Source organism: Boleophthalmus pectinirostris, unplaced genomic scaffold (assembly GCF_026225935.1).
Source record: "Boleophthalmus pectinirostris isolate CB_2022bp ecotype Guang Dong unplaced genomic scaffold, ASM2622593v1 HiC_scaffold_8, whole genome shotgun sequence".
Classification (NCBI taxonomy): domain Eukaryota; kingdom Metazoa; phylum Chordata; class Actinopteri; order Gobiiformes; family Gobiidae; genus Boleophthalmus; species Boleophthalmus pectinirostris.
This window is the reverse complement of record NW_026571515.1, coordinates 1,376,402-1,400,424: the sequence shown is the minus strand read 5'-3', so window position 1 is coordinate 1,400,424 and position 24,023 is coordinate 1,376,402. Positions and strand designations below refer to the sequence as shown.

Genomic DNA, 24,023 nt, shown 5'->3' with positions numbered 1-24,023 from the left:
TCATTTGTTGTCGGTCCCTCGGTTGTGTCCGTGGGTCATTTGCAGGATTTTGTTCGGCGGAAAAAACGCGTGTTTTTTTTTTGCTATGTAACTGTGAATATTTTGTATGTTATTATCGTTAAAGAATTGCGCGGTTACGGACTTATCTACACCGGAAGTCTGACGTTTATCTTTCCCGGTGATTAAACGGCTCAGGGTAAAATAGCGCAGTGGAAAAGTACGACGTAGACAAAGATGACTGAAAACACTGATGATTCTTTCCAAACACAACTTCTGGTGAGTAAATGCGGAGGGGAAAAACTATAACACGATTAAAGGATGTGAACATTTCCTTTTTCTGAATAGGACTGAGTTAACAACACATCATTTTGAAACATAAACTGTAGCAAGAAAACTGAAAGTAAAACACGATTAAACCTGCAGTAGTTGCTGGTGGTTGTTTTTTTGGACTACAGGACTGCAGCAGACGCGGTTTAGGAGTCGAAATGTGCAGGTAAGGACACTTCAGGTTGGACTGCTCCATTATGAAAAATTCGGAGAAGTGATCACATGAGAATGACTCAGAAATGGACACCAGGTCACACGGACAGAGTGACCTGATGTCCCTGTTTCCCTGGGACAGACTCAGTTTTTAGCCTTGTGTCTCTGTTCCTGCAGATTTATACAAAACCACTGATTTGTTCCAGTTTTATACAAGAAATGTTCCAGGTGTCTCTATTTTGACCAATCTGCCAACTGTAAACAGACACATAAACTGTTATTTGTTTAGGGAAAATACAGAAAATCTGCTTAAAAACACAAAGAAAATGTGACTAAACTGACTCACATTTTCCTTACACACTTGTTTCACTATTTTATTATCACCAACACAAACCAGGGAGGTCCTAGTTTTAGTAGGAGCTCAGGGCAGCTGGATCCTCTTGGCCACTGACCTAAACAATTATTCAACAACTGTTAAAAAGACAAATAAAACTGAGAAACAAACAGAGTCTGGTATTGTTAAAGAATAGACAAACATTTAAACAAAACCAAATCTAAAGCTAGATGTTGTTCTTTTTTTTTCTTTTTCTTGTTGATTTACTCACAGTGAAAAGAGGAACCAAAAGTTATTATACTCGAGTATTTCAAAACAAAACAACACCAAGTCAAATGAGACGTCGGGTGTTTCCCTGCTGTGGCTTTTGAACCACTTCAAACAGATCCACGTCCTCAGAGTTTCACCCAGAGCTGATCTACTGCTTCACTCAGTGGAACCTCAGAGATCTGCACATTGTCCACAGTAAAATGTATTTTAATCAAATAAAAGTGAATTAGGACAAATGTAGCAGAATCTCTTAAAGAGGAGGACTGGGAATACAATAAGCCGATCATCTGAAAATGTTTCAGCCTGTGCATTTATTTCTTTAGGCTAATGATCAGCACGACTAACACAATAACACAGGATGTTTATTAAAACTCTGAGTTTTATCGCTGATCCACGTCCGTCCAGCAGCTGTGAACTCTGCTTTGGAGAAGTGTTTTTGGATGTATTTCAGTTCACAAATTCCTTCCTCCAAAGTAAAAGTAAAAGCAGCCTCCAGATTTACAGATTACTTTAACAAGAGACATGCACATGGAGAATATTTTCAGAACAGGTTATTATCAATACTTTGGGACATAATTTGGTTTTGACTCATAAAAACTGATTGAATCTGTTTTGGATCAATAGAACTGGACCAAAGGTAAGATGTGCATGTTTACGATTTGTTTGGGGTTAAACGGAGCATGAACACAAAAAAAAAATATATATATATACACACACACATATATATACACATTTATATATATATATATGTATATACATATATATAAATGTGTATATAAACCAGGACTGTTTGCCTGCAGAACGGATTGTGAAGTCCTCAGACACAATTCTTTGACTTTGATTCTGCCTGGCAACAAGTGACGGCTGAAATGTGATTGGTCAAATATTTATATATATATTATATATATAAATGTGTTTCTCACCTTCCGCGGTGGTCGGTATCTGTAGTCAGTGCGGTCGATGATTTGGCTGAGGAGGTTCAGATGCAGAACAGTAGTGAGGAGTAGTAGCAGTGAGTCTGCTTGGTATATGCCACATTTGATGGACACTTGTGCAAGTGGCTTCCCCTTGGCTTCAAGGGTGGTTTTCCACAACCTGATCGAGTTTGTAATGAACGACTCTTAGAGTCCTGTTGATATTGTACAGCTCCAAGCTCTCAGTGATCCATGTGTGTGGCATTGAGTCAGAGGATTTCTTTAATCAATCCAGGCAGTGCACAGGTTGGTCTTACAGGTTCTGCAGTCGCGGGCGACTGTTCGGTCAACCAGGAGTTGGTGCTTGGCTCCTCTGGTGTTTTTGCCGATGCCCTTCTGTGCTGCACTCATGTATTGATCCATGTGCTGCTTATCTTAGCCGCGATGATGCCTGACATGAGCTTCCATGTTGTGGAGAGACAGGTTATTGGTCGATAGTTGGATGGGACTGCACCCTTTGAAGGATCCTTTAGGATCAGGATCGTACGCCCTTGGGTTAAACATTCAGGGTGAGTCCCATCCCTTAGCAGCTGGTTCATTTGTGCTGCCAGGCGCTCGTGGAGGGCAGTGAGCTTCTTTAGCCAGTACGCATGGATCATGTCAGGGCCTGGTCCAGTTTTTCATACCTGAGACTCTTCCCTGGATGTCTGCCACTGTGATGGTGACTGGATTCTGTTCAGGGAGGTTGCTGTGATCTTCTCTCAGATCCCCCAGCCACTGTGCATCGGTGTTATGTGATGCCTCCCTTTCCCATATGCCTTTCCAGTACCTCTCAGTCTCCAGCCTTGGTGGGTCTGCTCTGGTGTTATTACCCTGCCACTGAGCGTACACTTTCGCCGGTTGTGTTGCGAACAGCCGGTTTATTCGTCTGGCCTCGTTATCTCGTGTGTTCCTCTTTAGGCGGCTGGCCAAGGCTTGGAGCCTTTGTTTGGCAGTTTCGAGTGCTTCAGGTCGGGCATCTGGTTGTACCTCTTGGGCACTTGCTTTTTTATTGCACCTTTCTGGGCCTCTGACAGTTGGCTCACTTCTCTCCTTGCCTCCTTGATTTTCACCTCTAACCGTCTTTTCCATGGTGGGTGTCGTATCTCATGGCTCCACGGTTCCTCTTATAGCCCAACACATCTAGGATCACTGCTGCTGAAGTGTAGATCAGCTCATTGGTTTCAGTGATGGTTGTGGATCACTCTCATCGCTCTCATCGCTCTCATCGCTCTCATCGCTCTCATCGCTCTCAGTGCTGCATTCACATCGTCTAGGAGACTTTCAGATGGTACTTCACTTAGCCTCTGTAACTGGCGTTGGAGTTGCCTTGTGTTCATTCGGGCCTTGATCTTATCTTTCAGGTCAGTCTCTGTCTCGCTCAGCGTGATACTTATTGGGGTTTCGTACCCAGTCTCTGGTTGGGGAGTTGGTGTCAACTCTCCTCTGACCTGGCGTCCTGGCTCCTCTTTGCCGTAGTATTTGTGTTGTACCTCGTCAATCTCTAGTTGTGATGCAGTTGCTGTTTGTGGATAATCAGGAACATGAGTTGATCAGGAACATGAGTTAGGAAAACCGTTCACACTTTGTTCAACCACAGTGGCTCGTGTACAGGATCACCGGCCACAACGTGCAGTAAAGTCAAACATTATGAGACTTTCTGGGCTGACAGTGATCGTTAAATAATCTTATTACATTGATGTATCAGCTGAACTGATATTTGGAAGACAATGTCCGATCCAACAGATTTTCAGTATCTGCGCCGATATCCGATACCAGTATCAGTATCAGTATCAGTATCAGTGCGTCCTTAAATACAACCTTTAGTTTTGTCATATTTAGAAGAGCAGTGTATCAGAGTAAAGCTACTGAGGCTCTGAGTGTCAAATGTGTTCAGTAATGTCAAAATATGTTTCTATAATATAAAAATATGTTTCTTTGTCTTTTCTTAAATGTTTCTAAAACAGAACTTTACATTTCAGATTCTGAAGTCCAGCGTCTCACAAAAGGAGTTTGCACCATGAATACGTCTTTATACACAACATGGAAATGCACCACAGAGTCACTGTTTGTCTGGTAAGATTTTCTTTTGTGGCTTTGGAAGAAGTTATGGAGATTGTTGTAGTAGTAGTAGTAATAGTAGTAGTAGTAGTATTTTATTTCTATAGTGCTTTTCACTGACATTTGTCAAGACACTTTACAGAGCATTATTCAGTCAGTATTATTCAGTATTATTCAGTATTATTCAGTCACTCCATCGCCAGTGATGGTAAACTACTATTGTAGCCACAGCTGCCCTGGGGCAGACTGACAGAAGCGCGGCTGCCGTGCCAATCGGTGCCATCGGTCCCTCTGACCACCACCACTCACACACACCACTTTCATACTAGGCAATGTGGGTGAAGTGTCTTGCTTAAGGACACAACAACAGTTGTTTTTTTTTACAACTGGCGCCCCCTGTGGCTCCTGATTTTCCTGTGGCCTACCATCCAAGTCCAGACCAGACCCTGCTGAGCCTCTGAGATCTGACAGGATCAGGCTTTGACAAACTGGTCTGACCACAAGAGAATTAAAATGAACATAAATCAAGACTGACACACAGACGCACCCTAACCCTTTTATAAACTCAGCAGTTTCCTCTTTGACTTTACTGTTTTCAGTCACATGGGCCACACTTCCCTGTTCCTCCTCCTCATGTGTTGATTTGATCTGGACTCTCGACATATCGCATAAGGATTACATGAGGACAGAAAAGCTTTCACAGACTCTACAGTTGTGCACAGCTTAATTCAAAACTGTGGAATATTTCTGGAATATCAGAACACCTCCGTGGAGAGAACAAACCCACAGGCTTTCATAAACGCCAAATTCCTTTCCTGCTACAACTCGATCCCTCGGTGCAGACACTCCCAGTGTTACATCAAATCAAACACTCCCTCAGACAAATGAAGACAGTCCCCATAATACACTATAGAACATGTTTAAGTTTATAATATACTATAGAACATGTTTAAGTTTATATTACACTATAGAACATGTTTAAGTTTATAATACACTATAGAACATGTTTAAGTTTATAATATACTATAGAACATGTTTAAGTTTATATTACACTATAGAACATGTTTAAGTTTATATTACACTATAGAACATGTTTAAGTTTATAATACACTATAGAACATGTTTAAGTTTATAATACACTATAGAACATGTTTAAGTTTATAATACACTATAAAACATCCATCCATCCATTTTCGTCCGCTTATCCGGGGCCGGGTCATGGGGGCAGCAGCCTAAGCAGGGACTCCCAGACTTCCTTCACCCCAGACACTTCCTCCAGCTCCTCCGGGGGAATCCCAAGGTGTTCCCAGGCCAGCCGAGAGACATAGTCCCTCCAGCGTGTCCTGGGTCTTCCCCGGGGCCTCCTCCTGGTGGGACATGAACACCTCCCGAGGGAGACGTCCAGGAGGCATCCAGAACAGATGCCCGAGCCTCAACTGGCTCCTCTCGACGTGGAGGAGCAGCGGCTCTACTCCGAGCTCCTCCCGTGTGACTGAGCTCCTCACCCTATCTCTAAGGGAGACGCCCAGACACCCTGCGGAGGAAACTCATTTCGAGCGCTTGTATCCGCGATCTCGTCCTTTCGGTCACTACCCAGAGCTCATGACCATAGGTGAGAGTAGGAACGAAGACTGACCGGTAAATCGAGAGCTTCGCCTTTCGACTCAGCTCCTCTTCACCACAACGACCGATACAGCGACCGCATCACTGCAGACGCTGCACCGATCCGCCTGTCAATCTCACGTTCCATCCTCCCCTCACTCGTGAACAAGACCCCGAGATACTTGAACTCCTCCACTTGAGGCCTCAAGTGGAGGAGTATAAAACATTTAAGTTTATATTACACTATAGAACATGTTTAAGGTTATGGTATAGAGTTGGGCGGTAATACAGTATTACAGTTTCCCGCGGTATCAAAAAGTAGCATCAGTATCAGTTTCATCACTGTCATTTAAAAAATCTGCAGTGCATAAAGACCTGATATAATATTATAATTTATTGATAAATAAATGTGTTTTCTCAGCACAAATGAAAGTGTGGATGTATTTTCAGTTTAATTCTATCACTATTTAAAACTAACAGTGTCTATAATGTTTCTTTTAACTGTGTGGGGGAGACGATGTTCGTTTAGTTTTGTTCCTTTGTCACGTGACGCTCATAAGACCAAGACAAGACGACAAGTCCAACCACGAGAGAGTTGGTCCCAAAAAAAAATTAAAAATACTAGTACTTCTACAGTTTGGCAGCATTTTGACTTCAGGACACATTTGTTTATATTTTACAGAAACTAAACATTAAACCACATGACTCATTTACATAAACTAATGTCTCTGATAAAAACAGTTGTTTCCTTGTGTCTGATGTGGTTCAGTTTGTGTTGGACTAAAGGACACAGTGACTCAGTGGAATATGAGTTTTCTCCCTGTGACAGAGGATGTGCTGATGACCGTGTATCTCGTTGGAGACGGTTCATGTGAAACATTTCAGAGTCTGTAGGTCATACACACAGACCGTACAGCGGTGCAGCTTCTTAGCTTCCCAAAGTTGTACTAAAACATTTTGGTAATACCGTATACCCTGGTAAAATCCTGAGAAGCTTTAACACTATCAAAATTATGATGCTGCCGGACCCTAGTGTAGAACATGTGACATGTAACAGAGGAGTTTTAGAGTGACTCCAGTATGATCTAAAATAAAACACTTAATGACTAAACACGGCTTTGTCCTCACATAAATGTGGTAGGCGGGTTTGTTCCAGGTGATGCCCTTTTGAATCATTTCAGCCCTGGAATTGCCCATGTCTGCTGAACTAAAGGGAAAAGGAACTGTTCATTTGGAAACTAGCACTTATGTGGTAGTAACTACCACACGTGTGAATGAAACCCACACAACTCGAGCTCTGTGTGTGAGGAGGAACATTAGAACATGACTCATGCTCAGAGTCAGTTTGTGTGATATGAAGCTCCCGCTCCGGCTCCTGCACCACGTGACTAAATCTGAGGGTGACGCCCATTGGCTGTGGTGGATTATGACTAATGAATGAGTCGCTTTTGGAGGGTTTTTTGCCGTTAAAGGAAATGGTGTGGCTTGACCTGATCTCGTCAGATCTCAGAAGCTCAGCAGGTTCTGGTCTGGACTTGGATGGAGACACTGGGAAAATCAAGAGCCACAGTGGAGCACCAGTCACAACAACTGTCATTGTGTCCTTAGGCAAGACACTTCGCCCACATTGCCCAGTATGAATGTGGTGTGTGTGAGTGATGGTGGTGGTCGGAGGTGCATGTCGGGGTGGGGTTGGGAGGTACATGGCAGGACTGCGTGTCTACCAGTGCAGGAGCTTTAATCAAACGTAAAAGTATCTTCACCCATTGACAGAATCATATCTGTTTTTGTTTTTTTCACAGATCGCTTTAGTGATTGAGGTGACCACAGGACTCACCTGTCATCGAGCTGAGTACCTGATCGGACAGGAGTGTTGTCCCATGTGTCCAGTCGGTATGTGTCTCTTTGTGAACTCCCCTGGGGCTGTGGACCCTCTGGTATCAGGACCTTCATGATACCTGCTTTTCAATACTGGTTCTTTTTTCTGTGCCTGTATTTTTTGTAAGTGTAAATTAATGGCCAGTTTCAGTCCTTGAATTACATTTTAACTATTTTAATTCATATTTTAAACAGAGTAGGCTATTATATGATGTTATATTATAACTCCAAACAAATGTGCAGTAAATCAGGATCAGGATCACTTTAGTTTTACTAAACCTTTATTTCTAAGGCGCAGAGCACATACTCTTCCTTTTGATAAATACCTGTACTCTCTGTTACTTGGACAGAGGAGGATTACACTATGCAAATTTTACACTTGAACATAAATGTGCTGAATTTGTTAAACAAATCAAATATAAACTTCATCAATTATCAATTGAATTTTTTTACTGTGAAAAAATATATATAAAAGAAATTCAGCTGCATTAAATATTCAGAATGTGCTGACAGCCTCTGTGTTTTAACAGGGACTCGAGTGAATAAACACTGCACAGAGTTTCGCAGCACATCGTGTCTCCCCTGTGACAGTGGGACGTACATGGACGAGCCCACAGGGAGGACAGAGTGTCTGCGCTGTAGGATGTGTGCTGCAGGTAAACACGACTTTATCAGTGCTGAAACGAAACAAAGTAAATTAAGAAAGTACTGTACTTAAAGGTGCTTGTGTGACTACAATTTGAAGATATTATACAATATATACATATGTGTATATATATATATATATATATATATATATATATATGTATATATGTGATATATATATATATATGTGTGTGTGTGTGTGTGTGTGTGTGTGTTTATTTAGGACTCTAGTTGTAATGTGTGATATACTGACATCTATAATTAACATTAATAACTGAACTGAAGAACTAAATAAAAAAAGAAGAATTGAAAGAGTAAAGTTGAGTGTTTTGCACCGAGCAGATGGTTTTAGACACTTTGTGGTTTCAGTGCGGAAGTGAACAGTCTTGACTCTGTGGGAGACTTACTGTTATTTACAGAAATACACTTCAACTTTATCACTGTTTGTTTGTGATCGGCTCCACAAACAAACAGTGTGAATAATAAGAGTTTGTGGAGTCTTTTTAGCCGAGAACGATCACGTCTGTGGAGCTGAAACATTTCAACTTTTAAAAACTATTGTGGATAATGGAATTTCACTTTCACTTTTATTCATTCTGACAGAGAAAATGTTGAATTCTCAGTTCTGTGTGGATGGGCAGAGATATAATCATAAGGCAGTGTTCCTCCACTTCTGACTCTGCGTGTGAACCTGAGGACGGGTTCTTCTGTGTGGGGCCGTCAGACGAGGGAAACTGTGAAGCGACTCAGAAACACTCGCTCTGTTCACCTGGAGAATTTATCCAACAACCAGGTGAGTATTAGAACATACACACACTGAGTATAGAATATACTACAATACCACTGTGGAGTCTGGACTCTTGTCTCCATGGAGACGATGCTGGTTTGCCTGGAATGTTCCACTGTGTAATGGGCGTCTGGTGGAGATGAGCAGGAAATGTCAGTCCAGCACAACAGCCGCGCTCACTGTGTCCCTGTGTCCCAAATGCAAATGACTTAAACTAAAGACTTCCTGATTATCTTCACATGTAGAACATCAGTTTGTGGTGGTGCTGTAATATTTATTATGTCTCTTTCAAACACCAAAGTGTGAAGGATTAAGTTTATTTGTGTACTTTATAACATGTGCACTTCTGCATCTTTTTGAGGTGTCCCCTGTCACAGCAGATTTATATAAAAGTAATGATTTGCCTCAATTTCATAAAAGACTGTTATGTCAAGACTCTAAATGTCTCTAGTGTCCCTATTTTTTACCACCTGATCTGATCTGATCCTCACCAACAGTAAATAATGTCATTTATTTCGCTAAATCACAGAAAACTGCTGCAAACAAATGAACGGACAGAATTCCCTCAGATGAAACACTGATCCACGAGAATGAACAATGTCACACTGTGTTCAGTTTTATTTATGAAACATCCCGACCCAGACATGTCCATGTTTGGAATTTAGAAAATGTGGTCACGATGATTTTCACGTTACTCGGCTAAAACCACAGAGGTAAAACTGAGTCTAGCATTTATAAGAACATGTGATATTTTGCGGGGTCGGCATTATCATCAGAAAACCCTCTAGTCAGAAAATCCATGTTCAGGTCGTGTTTTCAGTTTACCACAGATCTTGTAGGGTATTTTCCAAATTTTCACCTCAAAGTTCATAAAGACATACATTTTTTATACGAAATTCCAATTTTGTGAACAAATTGAAAATAAGAGGCCTTGATATTTTTAGCTCAGCTCAAAGTACATGTACTATTTAGGCGTGTCATAAAAATGCTCCTGTTCTGGGTGTCCCGCCTGGTCGTATTGAAAAGGGCCGACTGTAAGGCATTTTTAGCTCATCTTGTGAGCTGTAAACTCAAGCTGAGTTTATGCGATCACCCATTGTCCGGCGTCCATCCGTCCGCCCGTCTGTCTGTCCGTTAACCATGGCTGGACAAATCTAGACTGTTTGACGTACAGAGTCCATATGAATGTCTTTAGATTCCTTAAGGTAATAGCTCTTTCCAATTCTTGAATTATGTCACAGTGACCTATTTTCTGACTAGTGGGCTTTCTGATGATAAGGGTGTAACCTATTTTGCTTTAGTAAATACAGACAATTTAAAAAATCATTCTGAAACCAAAACATAAAGCAGAATTATCTCCTCTAAAAGTACAAAACTGTAAAAAAGATATGCACTGCAATAAATAACAGAATAAACACAGTTTAGTTTGTGTCTGTTGATTCTCTGCAGCTGATGTCATCAACATTCTTTGGGAGTGTGATGCTAACTGTAGGCACTGCTCTGTCTGAGGGTTGTTAGACTTTATTCTGAGCTTTATTTTAACACGGTCTGACCAGAAAGAATTGACTTATCTGAACTCCAACAGGTGATCTGATCTGTGCTGTTAAACACGTCCCTCTAAAACAGGGGTGTCCAAACGTTTTTTCATCAAGGGCCACATATCTAAACACAGACGAAGCAGAGGGACGATTAAGGGCCGTAGACTGGAGCTCAGAACAGGGAATAACTGAAATATGTGCATGTTTAACACGTTAGAATGAACCATCAGTCTTTATTCATGCTAAGATCCTTAAAACCAAACACTAAATATTACATATTCGCTTTATCAAGGTAGATTTTCAAAAAACTTGCAGGAAAAAAATATATTTTTTAATTGATGCAAGGTCATTTGGGCCAATTCACCTGGAAGTCTGAGGGCCAAGAAAAATTTGTCTGAGGGCTGCATTTGGCCCTGGGGCCATAGTTTTGGACATGTCTGCTCTAAAATAAACACTACAGTCACAAACTAGCATTAGCACTAGCATTAGCATTAGAAAACAGTTTTTTGCGTAGTCACTCTCACTTTTTGATCCTGGGGTTTTATTTTCACTATTTTGTCAACAAATACATTTTTTTGTTTCATGAGTTTCATTTGCCCTGAGCTGTGGGCGACGTCGTTTCTGTTTGTGTGTTTCTAAAATAAGCTGTAATAACCTGTAATAACCTGTAATAACCTTTAATAACCTGTAATAACCTGTAATAACCTGTAATAACCTTTAATAACCTGTGTGCGTCCACAGGGAGCTCCTCTGAAAACACTGTCTGCTCTCCGTGTCCTTCTGGAACCTTCTCTAATGGGACTCTGACGGTCTGTCGGCCGCACACACGGTAAAAACACACACATTAAAAACACACACAATAAAAACACATTAAAAATACACACGGTAAAAACATGCACAGTAACGCACATGGTAAAAAACACACGATAAAAACACACGATAAGAATACACACAGTAACACACACGGTAGGCACATGCACTGTAAGAACACACACGATAAAAACACACCACAAACAGTAACAACATACACCACTCACAGGTAAGAACACACATGGTAAGAACACACACAGAGTGCGTACACATGCACATATCCCGGTTATGTCAGTATTTGGGTTACTGCGTTTACATGTGCACTGAGAAACCGGGACACTCATCCACGTGTAGGCGAGTTTGAGCTGACGTCATTGTTATTAAAAGTCCGCGTTGCTGCTGGGAAATATTTTGGTCGGAGGCAAGAAACACGATAGCGTCAAACACAGTGTGTAACCTCGTGTATTTCTCCCTGATAATGGTAAATTCCTGCTGCATTATCAGACGCACAAATAGAAACACGGAAGAAGGAAAATGTCTTTTTCATATTCTGAGTGAAAAGAACCACTAACGGTGAATTAAACGACTTTCAAACATCCACAGAGCAAACGTAGAAGATCCTAACAAACCGTGGACTCAACAAGTTCAACAACACATCCAGACTCTTGGAGGTTTTCATCTTTTCTGCTGTGAATGGCCCAGGAGTTTCCACCAAGTCATTGTGGATGTCGCCCAAGTGAATATTTGTCCAGGGAGTTGGAGATTCTGACCAGAAATGTGGTTTGGTCCAGACTCTGTCAGGGTTGAAAAGGGAGATTTGTCGTCCGTCGATGTTTATGACCAATTTCTGGTCAAATGGTCTTGGGTCGTCTGCTGTTAGACTGGATAAATAACCGGGATCAATACCCTTTACGTGTTTTTCTCGCTCCGTCCGTCATGTTGAATTAGTGTTTCTTGCCGCCGACCAAAATAATTCCCAGCATGCAACGCTTTTGTCAACAATGAAACTCACCTGTACATGATCAAATGGAGTGTCCTGGTTTCTTGACATAATCTTACTAATGCACAAGCGCAAAAATTTACTTAAATCAATTTAATAAACCAGGAAAATTACAAACCGTGAGCTCCTTTAGCAGAGGAAACTCAGGAGGTTGAACCAGCGTGAGGAGCTGTGAGATTCCCACAATAAACCCACATTAAAATCTTCTGCATAAATAAACTCAACTTTACAACATATAAACCAGAACCACTGTCGAGCCACATCAGCAGGTTTGATCATATAATTCAGCTCTGATCACATTTGTTCACGTTTTACAGAAATGAAACTTAAAACCACATCGCTAATTAGCATAAACTGTTAGCGCTGATAAAAACAGCTGCTCCTTGTGTCGCTGATGTGATTCAGCTTCTTTTGGACTAAATGACTCGACTCAGTGGATTATGTGTGTTATTTCTGTGACAGAAGAGGTGCTGATGATGGTGAGTCTGTTCTGTCTGTGTGTTGTACAGGAGATAGTTCATGTTTTAGTTTTTCAGCGTCACACGAGTGCAGATTGTACATGTGCAGGTTTAGTGCAGCTCTTTATTTTACATCATTTCACTCATTTGGTCAATTTATTTATGTTGGTCAATTTATTTATGTTGGTCAATTTATTTATATTGTTACTGTTGCAGTGAAAAGACTGGAAAGTGTTTGTCTTTTGGACGCATGTGACTCAACTTTATCCGCAACAGGATACTGCGTTTACATGCCACAGTGTCCCGGTTACTGTCTGAATAAACCAGCTACACTATCCTGGTTTTTAATAACCGGGACACTGAAACCGGGTTACTGTGTTTACATGCACCATGAAGAAACCGGGAGACTCAAAAAACCCGATCATAACCAGGACACTGATGTGCATGTAAACACACTCACAGTAAAAACACACAGTAAAAACACACACTACACACAGTAAGAACACACACTGTGCAGCCCAGTGCCAAACGAGCCCACGGTCTGGGGGTTGTGTGTCTAGTAAATGTGAAAAAATGGTCAAAAAAGCTTTGAACTTTGAACTTTAGCATGAGCATAATTATGAAATAGTGACTCTCACATTGAGTCTGCGGCCGCTGTTGTGCACAGGACAGATCTAATCACCGTGAGACTTTACACACACAAAAGAGGTCATCAGCACATTGTAGAACCTCTGGAGTTTAACCTGATCTTACGACAGGTGACACAGGAGAGACAGGTGCAGTTTGCTCTGTCCAGATTACAGATTTATTGACCTGGTTTAAGTAATTACTGGGACTTTCCACATGAAACGAAAAACTGGCACAAAGTTCAACATCTTTTCTGTCACGAGAAATTAATTATTATTCAAAACTAAACCCGTGAGTGTTTCAGCTGAAAGGACTTTCAACCAGACAATGAACTTGACGAGTTTGTGGAGCTGATCCCAAACAAAGAATGAGAAGCAGAAACATTTGTGGATCAGAAGTTTGGGGATTTCTTTCAAAAACAGTGACTCTCCCACAGAGTTACACAGGCCCCGGCTCCATCTGAAACTATCTTCACATTATGATTATGATACATTCATATTTCATATTATTATATTATGGACCGTGAACGCAACCTTTAATTTCATAACAGCGCTATTTAGAAGTCAAAATATAATAATGTTTTAAATCACTTAATTCTGAATTAATTGTTCTGAATGAAATAGTTCTGAATTAAAATATTCTTTTTGGAGCTTACATGGAAATAATTCTGAATTGAGGTTTACATACGAGAAAACACGATGACGTCATGTCAGCCATTTTGGTAGGGAAAAAGCGTCTGTATCAACAAATCAACATCAACATCGTCAACAGTTATCGACGAGTATCGTTTTTAATCCTCAACATTCAGTGACTTAAAGATGTTGAAGTCATGTCAAAACAATTAAAAATGCAAAACCTACTTCAAAATAAAATAAGTTATCACATGACAGACGCAACTGTCAACACAAACCAGCCACTGTGCACTTGCGGAAAAGACGAGTGTAAACAAAAACAACATTATCTTAAATGTAAAACACGTTAAATCGTCTTTATTTAATGTGTGTGAGCGTCTGAGGGGAGGTTCTGATTGGACAGAGACACACAGATTTAAACACACACTTGAGCTGCTCCCATCTTTTCTGTCGTCTGGGTTTGTCGTTCTTCCACGGACACAAACACCATCCAAACTTTTTGAACCCGCAGTGGTTCTGATGATAATTGTTGTGCAGCAGCTGGAGAATCGTCTCCATCACACTTTCCATCTGTGAGCTGAAGAGGAGAAGGGAAGAGTGTCGGAGAAGGAGGAGGAGAAGACAAAAGCTCAGCCCACTCCTGCATCCCGCTCACAAATCCAAAGAGACGTGGATCAAAGTCCTGAGACGGGACTGGTGGAGCCGGATCGAAGGACGACACGACGAACATGAAGCACCAACATTATTTTAACAAGAAGAAATGAGAAACATGATCCGGAAACAAATTCATTCAACTTTAAAATCGGAATAAAACAAACACTTAGTTTGGAATGTTATATTCCGAATAATCATTTTCATTAAGAATTAAGTATTTACGTGGTCTTTTTAAAGCAGAAAACATTTTTGTTCAGAATTAAATGATTTTTATTCAGAATTCAAGCTCTCATGGAAACGTGGCGATTGTTCCGGTGGAGTCTGTCTCCTGCTGTTACTGTTTTAGCCAAATAGTAAATAAGGAATTTAAGACTGTCACTCATATCGTGACCAAACTTTACGCAGACGAGTGGATCTGGAGCTGTGTCCACGTCTCCCTGATTTCAGAGGGTTTGATTGACAGTTGAATTGACCAATCAGAGAAACGCATACTCTGTTCACGTCAAAAACAAATATGGTGATTTATGCGTAAAAAGGGGGAAGAATCTAGAATCTAGAATATAAAGGACTGAGAAACGGAGTGATTTTTTTTTTTTCCAGAATCAACAATTGAAGAACCAAATTCTGACTTGTCTCCCTCCAGTCAAAGAAGTGATGTATTTTGTTTGAATGTTACGGGAGTTTTCTAGACGAACTCTTCTGCGCTTGAGAGACGCGTGACACAAATGAGCCTCTGTGGTTGGATCGTCTCAAATTTGGACAGAGGATTTTCAGCTCTGTGGTCCAATTCTTCTAGATTCAAACCCAACGTAAAGGAACTGGCTGCTCAGGAAAGTGTTAAAGTGTTGTTCAGTGAGTGAGGCCCCTCCCCACACATAAGTATAATGCCATACTGCGGAACATTCTAGGCAAAACAATAAAATCACATGGAGACAGCAGATCCAGCAGACTCTCCACCAGAAAAGTTACATAGTGCTTCTTTAATTGTAATCTTGGTCATTTTGGTATCTTTGCATTTTAGTTTTATTTTCCTAGTTAAAGCTGCACAGGTGAACGTTCAAACAGAAATCTGATTACCCACATCAGGTCTTTTCATCATGAATCTGACACAGTAAGTAAAATATAATCTGTGACTGTGCTGTTCCAGGTGTGAGGAGAAGGACAAAGTCACAGCGAAAGATGGAACCTCACAGTCTGATGCTGAATGTGCAGAAAGAAGCAAAACGCCTGTAATCATCAGTGTCTTTGTAGGGATCATGGCTGTAGTGGCTGTAGTGGCTGTAGTGGTTGCAGTGATGTTAAAGAAGAAAAAGAGGAGACCAAAAGACAATGTGACTGTTATGGAGAAGCTGAACGGGGCAAGAGAAAACAATCCAGAGATACTTGAACAAGACAATGCAGCGACACCTGAACTTTAACCAAAAATACAACCAAACTGAACACAGTTTGGTTGTATGAACAGAACTCTGATGAACTATCATCAATAGTCCAGGCAAAGCGTTTTCCATCAGACTAATTGTAATAGTTGTTTTTCATCTTAGATCATTTCTATGTGGTGACCAGAACAACATAGTAAAAGTTCTAAGAAATTCTAATTGAGGAAATATGTTGTATCTCAAATTGATGAAAATTGAATGTGTCAGTACAGCCAGGCAACACACCAATGGGCCTAGTTTTTTTCTTTTACTCCTATCAAAATGAAACTTTACACAATGAAAGAGCCCATGAAATGTAACAGTTTTTGTATTGCAAGTTTCTTTGAAAATGAATTTGATTATGCAAATGAGCTATACACTAATTGAATATAGGCTACCCAAAATCCTACCACAATAAAACCTCACAAAGTGAAAGCACAAATGAAAACATGTCCTCAAGAAATCTGAGGAGGGATTTCATGTAGTGAGACGGAGCAACAGGTATTGGGCTGGACTGTCCACTGATCTCTTTGAGTAGGTGCTCATGAGAAGTGTAAAAACTCATGGAGACTTTACAAGAGGGAAAGGATTTACAGAGACTCAACACTTGGTGGGGGTCGTCTCAATGCCAACATGTGCAAACATCAACAATGCTCTGCAGTCCTTCACGGGGGTTTCATATGAGACCAGCGACCAACATAAAGACCTGTCCAAGAACAAAGGAGGGACAGTGGTAGTGGATCCATCGGTGCTGTTTTTTAGCAGCTTGTAGCAGTGAGAGATCATTGTACAAATGTGCCATCACTGTTCAAGTATGAACTCTGCAGTCATCCGCCTGCTTTGTTCGACTCGTCCTTCCTCCCCCTACAGACAAACAAGGCCATTCTTGCTGATGTCCTCTGGAGCTCTAGTGAGCAGCAGCTGCAAAGGCAGCCCAGTGTACAGCATGTCCTTGATGGTGGTGCATTACTCCATCATGTACCGTGGCCACAAGGGTCCACTTACGACAGTGTGTGTGACATGTACGTAAGATATATCACACAGAAATATGGTACAGCTACTGTCATAGTCTTTGATGGCTACAAATAGAACCAACAATAAAAGACTCCACTCAACCACGTCGAACAGGCATTACTCCCGGTTTGACTGTACACTTTTCTGGTGACATGATCATCCAATCCAAGTTCCTTAATAATAAGGAAAAAAAAACAACAGTGCTTGGTGTGTCTGATGTGATAAACTTGAGTGGACTGGTGTATCGCACAGACCATGGAAAGAATGATGCAGATGTGCTCACTGTCCAAACTGACATTGCCTCTGCCAGAACAACAGTCTTAGGTGATGACACAGAGTTGTTAGTGCTCTTGTTGCATCATGCTGATCTGAATGCACAGGAGCTGTTTCTGGAACCAAAATCATTGGGTCCCAATGTGGACTTAACGCCTTCATCCCAAAAGGACGGTGGCTTTTTCTTTTTTTTTTTTGAGAGAGAGTTTTAGATGGAAGATCTATACTAATAATGACCAATCAGCCAGCAGCACCGCCAGAAATACTAGATGTAGTTTGCAGTGACATTTGCGGAGAATGTTGTGGTACTAGCTGCACAAACTCACAGTCGCCTGATTTATCAGATGAATATGAAGAACTAAGCAAAGAACAAACCAGAAACTGATATAAGGGGCACCAGAACCAAGTGCCACAGAGAGGGAATCGAGGACCCAGGCTTGATTTAGAAAAAAGGAAGGAAAAAACCCTCCCCGTTGCTGCTACCTTGTCGAGGTGGGGAGGCTCGTGTGTCTCTGTAACCTTGAAGACCACAGCAGGGCTTATACCCCAGGCAGTTTTCAGGTTAGAGGCCGGTCTAAAAGCAGCAGTACCATTACCCATTGAAAGAAGACTAAATGGATGAAGACTGAGCTGATGTATTTGAATTTGAATTTATTTGTTTGGAGGATAAGCCCCTTGAGATGTGTCACCATCTCTTTTTCAAGGGGGTCCTCATAAATACAACAACAAAAGACAGATACAGTTGGACAGACAGAAGGAGACAGAAACTCACATAAGCATCAAAACAGCAAAATCAACACAAACACACACACACACACACACAGTCACACTCACTCACACTTGACTGTTTCACACATAATAAAACAAATTTGAAAGAAAAAATAAAATAAAATAATTACAATAATAATAATAAACAGAGTTCAAAGATAGTCACAGGATACAACAAGATAAACAACAAAATTCAACAAAATAATCAAAAACAATGACATGGGTGATGTAAATGTTGAACCAGAGCATTTTTAAATAAAGGGACAGAAGTTAAAGCTCGAATTGATGAGGGAAGATTGTTCCAATCAGAAGCAGCTTTATATTTAAATGAGTATTTTCCAATTTGTTTTTTGACTCTTGGGACGACAAAAAATATCTGATCTGCAAGACGTAAACTATAAGAGGATCTGAATGGAATTAAATACTGTTTAAAATATTCAGGAAAACTGAGATTAATACATTTAAAAATAAATAATAACCAGTGAAGTTGATTTGTCATATGAATGGTGTTCCTATGCAAATGAGTACATATTCAGTAACAGTGGAGCTCACGGGACATATTCAAAGTACATTCAAAATAAACTTGTAATACAAAAAAATGTACTTTCCTTGTGTAAAGTTTCATTTTGACAGGAGTAAAGAAAAAAAAAAATAGCCCCATTGGTGTGTTGCCTGGGTGTGTTGACACAGATTGCATCTCGGATTGATGAGAATTGAACATATTTCCTCAATTAGGATTTCTTAGGACTTTTAGTATGTTGCTCTGGACACCGCATAAAAAAACATCTAAGATGAAAAACAAACTATTACAATTAAGTCTATTTTTGGCTCCAAAATGAGTTACTTTGCCTGGACTTTAAACGATCCATGAGCTTTATGCCCATGCTGTGTATAAGGCTTTTTATAACATGTAAGCATTCCGGTTGAGGTGTAGATGTGATGTACAGATGTGTCTCGATGGTTATGTTTTTGAAAGATTGTATATAAACTGTCCATCTTTGTTACTCTGGGCACATAGCAACTCATTGTTTCATTTCATTTCATTCCTCTTGAAGATTATATCAAGTAATACAGTATCGTGAGTGTGTCACATGCTTATATCAAGTATTGAAATGATATTTGTTTGACTATTACACATTGAGTTGTTTAACCACTGAAGTCTTATGTATGTTTAAAGGCACCACTGTGTGAAACATGTTTGCTTTTAACGTAATCCTTTGCAGATAAAGGTTGTGTCCTTTTAGGAGCAGCAGCAGTGGAGATGGTTCAACCTGGTGCGAAACTAAACAAACTGGTGATTCACATTGGGCTGATGTCAACTCCCTAAACCTAAAGGAACTCAGAGAAACTCCAGGGAAGAGTCAAGGTGTTACCTGTTCAACATATTATTTGCATATTCATATTCAAGTCTATAAAACCTGGGTTAAGTTAGTTCAGGGGCAGTCAGATTGGCTGATATTAAGACCTCTGTCGCCATGGGCAGTTAGGGACAACGATCTGACCACAGCTCTGGATTAGAATTGTATTGTTTAGGGAAATTCTTTTTGATTTTAATCAATCGATTCCAGTGGTTATTTTTAAGAGAACACGCTGAATGATTTTTTGAGGAAAACTAACAGTTTTTTGGTGACCTCCGACGTGATTTAAGTTGATGTTGTGATTTAAAGGTATGTTGTGATTTTTAAGTTAATATTGTAAAGTTGGGTTAGAGTCCCATAAAATGATTGCGCAGACAGAGTAGGACTCCGCACCCTCCACTTGACGGGATTTCTCTCCAAGAGCGGCCGCCACTTTTAAAAGGTAAGCAGAAAACCTGTTGTTCTACGGAACCGAATTTCTGCTATTGGATATATTAAATTGAGGAGAGAAGTACTGCCCAGTGAAGGTATTGATTTATTTTTTGTGTGAATTAATTTTGCTTTGTGTAATTAAGTTGATGCAAACCCAGTTTTTGCGGTGTTTTTTGAGCACTGCTGTTTCAGTGCTGTGTGATGCTTTTAAACCTTTTGCCTTCTGTAGCGCTGGTTTCTGCTTTTTGTTTCCTTAACATTGCAGGTTTGTGTTGTCCAGTACTATTACTCATATCTGCTGCCTGGCAACACTGTTGGTATCTTTAATTTCCTCTCCACTGTTGGAATCCTTTTGTATTATTGCAATATGATAATAATCATTTTACCAAACATGATATGCACCTGAAAATAGTTTAATGTATTTTAATGTCAAATCTATGAAGAATACAGAAGCTCATGTTTTTTTTCTTCCCTTTCCTTTCTAGGCATTTTATTTAATTTTTTTTCTGTTATGTGGATTACACTCTGTTCCAATGTAAAAAAAAAATGTATAAATAAGAAAATAAAATTATAATAATACATAAATTAATGAAACTTGACTGAAATTTCTCAAAGATGTGATTTCTATTCATAAAATCTGAAATCTGTTTAGAAACAACTTTCTCTAAAACTTTGAATAAAAATGGAAGCTTTGAAATGTGAAAATACAATGATAAAATAAGTGTTCCATAGTTCCATTCCCTGTAGAACAAAAAGTGCAGCGTTCCTGATATATAATGATAAAATAATCTTTAAAGAGGGTGGGTGTTGTCTTTGCCTTTGCCTTTTGAAACATGCACCTTAGTCTGGTCCATGGTCTGGTCCGGTCCATGGGTCTAATCTGAGACCACTTTTTTTGGTTTGATTATTGAAATTTCTTTTTTCACAGGACAAGTGATGAACAGATTGAAAATAATGATTCATTTCAATTAGCAGTAACGTAAAATAAGGTTTCGTTTTTGAGAATTTTGCTCTGTGAAAATGATATTTGCCAAGGAGAATGAATAGATTAATGAGTTTTTCAAGTTTTGCATTTTGATGTGTTTAGAGAACAATGTTGGGCAAGTTTCTTCAAAAGTGTAACGTGTATTTATGACGTGTTTCTGTCATTTCAAAGTGATTTGTTACTTTACAATATGACTGTGTTTAAAAAGTAAAACATTACACAAATATTACAGAACTTTAACTCTCACCAAAAGAACCAGATGAAGCCAAGAAGCCGAACTTTTGCACCGTACAAGGACTAAACCAGGACTAAACCAGGTCTAAACCAGGTCTAAACCAGGTCTAAACCAGGACTAAACCAAGGACTAAACCAGGACTAAACCAGGTCTAAACCAGGACTAAACCAAGACTAAACCAGGACTAAACAAGACAAAACCAGGACTGAACCAGAACTGAACCAGAACTGAACCGAAGACTGAACTGAAGACTAGACGAGGACTGGACCGAGGACTAGACGAGGACTAGACCGAGGACTGGACCGAGGACTGGACGAGGACTGGATCGAGGACTGGACCGAGGACTAGACCGAGGACTAGACCGAGGACTAGACCGAGGACTGGACCAGGACTAAACGAGGACTGAAATTTCCCAAACAGAATGAAGAGGTTTACTAAATATTCAGTTTTATATTGTTTATGATGGAAGTGGGTTATTATACTTGAGCAGAACAAATGAATCTGACAGATGTTTTTTTTTTAATTTTAATGATGTTTCTAAATTTAGCCAGAGTTCCTTTGAATATTTACAGTGATAAAAGAGCTGGGGATGGATTTTTCTTCGCTTTGGCAAAAGGTGCAACATGTTTCGATTTCCTTAACTTCAGTTGAGTCTGGGGCCCCTGCTGCGGAGTGAGCACGGAAATGACGTCAGGTCTGATGACTCATGCTGCATTTATGTCCTCTCGGAAAGTCTGAAGCTCCAACTCCAGTCTTCAAACTCCAACTCGGAAATAACGGGAAATGAACGCAGCTCAGGTCGGAATTTGACCTCGGAGACTCGAAGTGTTGGAGTCCGGAGTTTTCATCACCGTGACTCAGAGGAATTCTGTTTTACTTTACACTGATGTTTTTTCCTGCACAAATTAAACACATTCAAGTAAAATATATTTAAAAAAAAGAAACTATTTTCTATTTAATGAAGTAAACTCAGCAACAAAAGCGTCTGAAACGGGCCTCATTAGTTGATCCGCAATTAACCACAAAACTCCGACACAACCATTTTATTTTTATGCACAATTTCACAATGGATCCGCTTCCTCTGGTTTTCGTGATCACATGAATGCAGCTTCCACTTCTCCACGGCGCAGTTTAGCAGGCCTAATGTCATTTTCAGATAATGTTTTGCTCGTTTACGGTCGGGCTCATAGGTAAGTGTCTTTACGCGCCGCTCCGTGCGCCCGGTGCGCGCCCGGAGCCGCGGCGGGGCCCGGTGTCCCCGGTGTCCGCGCTCTGTCCCCGTGTGTCCCTTTGTGTGCGGACTGTGGTCCTTGAGCTGCGCTCTGGTCTCCGCAGGTTTGGGACTCTGTGTGCTGCCCGCGCTCTGCTGCCAACCCAACGAATACAGCAGTCCGGACGGACAGTGCTGCCCCATGTGCCACGAAGGTAAAACCCCCAACCTCTTCCTCCTCCTTCTGTCCTCCTCCTCCTCTTCTCCTCCAGCAGATCTGAGCCGTGTCCCCACCTGAACCCCGGGGCTTCAGGATGAGGAAACTCCGGAAACACCGCGCGCCCCAGACTGACCCCCCGCTGCGGTTTACATTTTTACTGCGATTAAAAAAACTCAGTGACAGAAAAAAGTCCGTCAGTGAAACCGCAGGAAACAAACACGGGCCTCCTGCTGCTTCTGCTGCTGCTGCTGCGCCATCTTAGTGCGTCGTCTCTCCACACACAGGCATTGATCAAACTGGACTTTACTGTTGCAACCATCCGCCCTGACGCTCCATGACACGTTTGAAAAACTTAAATTATTCATCTTTTTGAAGGACACACAACAACACTCATGATCCACAGACAAGAAACACACAATATCCACATTTTACATTATTATTGTGTTTTTATTCTACTTTGTTTTGTACTTTGACTAGAGACGACTCCATAAAAATACAGAGAATACAAAGTGAAATCTGTTAAACGGGAACTTCTAGTGCCACAATAATCACAAAAGTTTAATTCTCCCATGAGCCGTCAGACTCCTGCACCTGAGTCTGAGTCTGAGGGCAGATTCAGCTCAGATCCTGTTCACAAACACAAAGAAGTGTCACCGCACCCAGAGTCACATGGTGCCAGAGTGTTTTTACAGGAAACATGTAGTGTGTGTGTGGTTGTGTGTTGTGTAGCTGTTATAAAAACAGTTTGAAAGTCTCATTTTCCCAGGCAGGAAATGAAGCTGCAGCTCTTCTGTTCGTCCACACGTTTCTCCAGAGCCTCAAATTCTGCAGAACCTCCCAGAACCAAACCTCCATCATTTTAGAACTTAATATTTGAAAGAGTTTTGAACCGTTTTGTAGTTTTGCAGTAACAGTAAATTACAGGAAACAGTGTTTAAGTTTTACCAGCGGGTTTAATAAAGACACATTTAATCGAGTTGAACCGAGGTTTACGACCAAACAAACAGATCTGATCACATTTTGGGCTCAGCGGCTCCGTCACTTTTACAGAAAGTTTTGCACAGTTTCTGAAAGTTTTTGAAAGCCTGATTGTTTTTGTAGAATCTCTCCTAAACTCAAGTGTGTGTGTGTGTGTGTCTGTGTGTGTGTGTGTGTGTGTGTGTCTGTGTGTGTGTGTGTCTGTGTGTGTGTGTGTGTGTGTGTGTGTGTGTGTGTGTGTGTGTGTGTGTGTGTGTGTGTGTGTCTGTGTGTGTGTGTGTGTGTGTGTGTGTGTCTGTGTGTGTGTGTGTGTGTGTGTGTGTGTGTGTGTGTGTGTGTGTGTGTGTGTGTGTGTGTGTGTCTGTGTGTGTGTGTGTGTGTGTGTGTGTGTGTGTGTGTGTGTGTG

General features: G+C 40.7%; 1 protein-coding gene across 1 annotated transcript; it reads left to right on the top strand.

Moving 5' to 3' along the window:
- Positions 1 to 20,574, top strand: LOC129412277 (tumor necrosis factor receptor superfamily member 5-like). The gene is made up of 7 exons (XM_055165555.1): positions 1 to 276; positions 4,020 to 4,113; positions 7,503 to 7,593; positions 8,109 to 8,292; positions 8,847 to 9,016; positions 11,290 to 11,377; positions 15,877 to 20,574. The coding sequence occupies exons 2-7, from the start codon at positions 4,081 to 4,083 to the stop codon at positions 16,145 to 16,147; spliced, it is 837 nt and encodes a 278-aa protein (XP_055021530.1). The 5' UTR covers positions 1 to 276; positions 4,020 to 4,080; the 3' UTR covers positions 16,148 to 20,574.
- Positions 20,575 to 24,023: the final 3,449 nt, after the last annotated feature.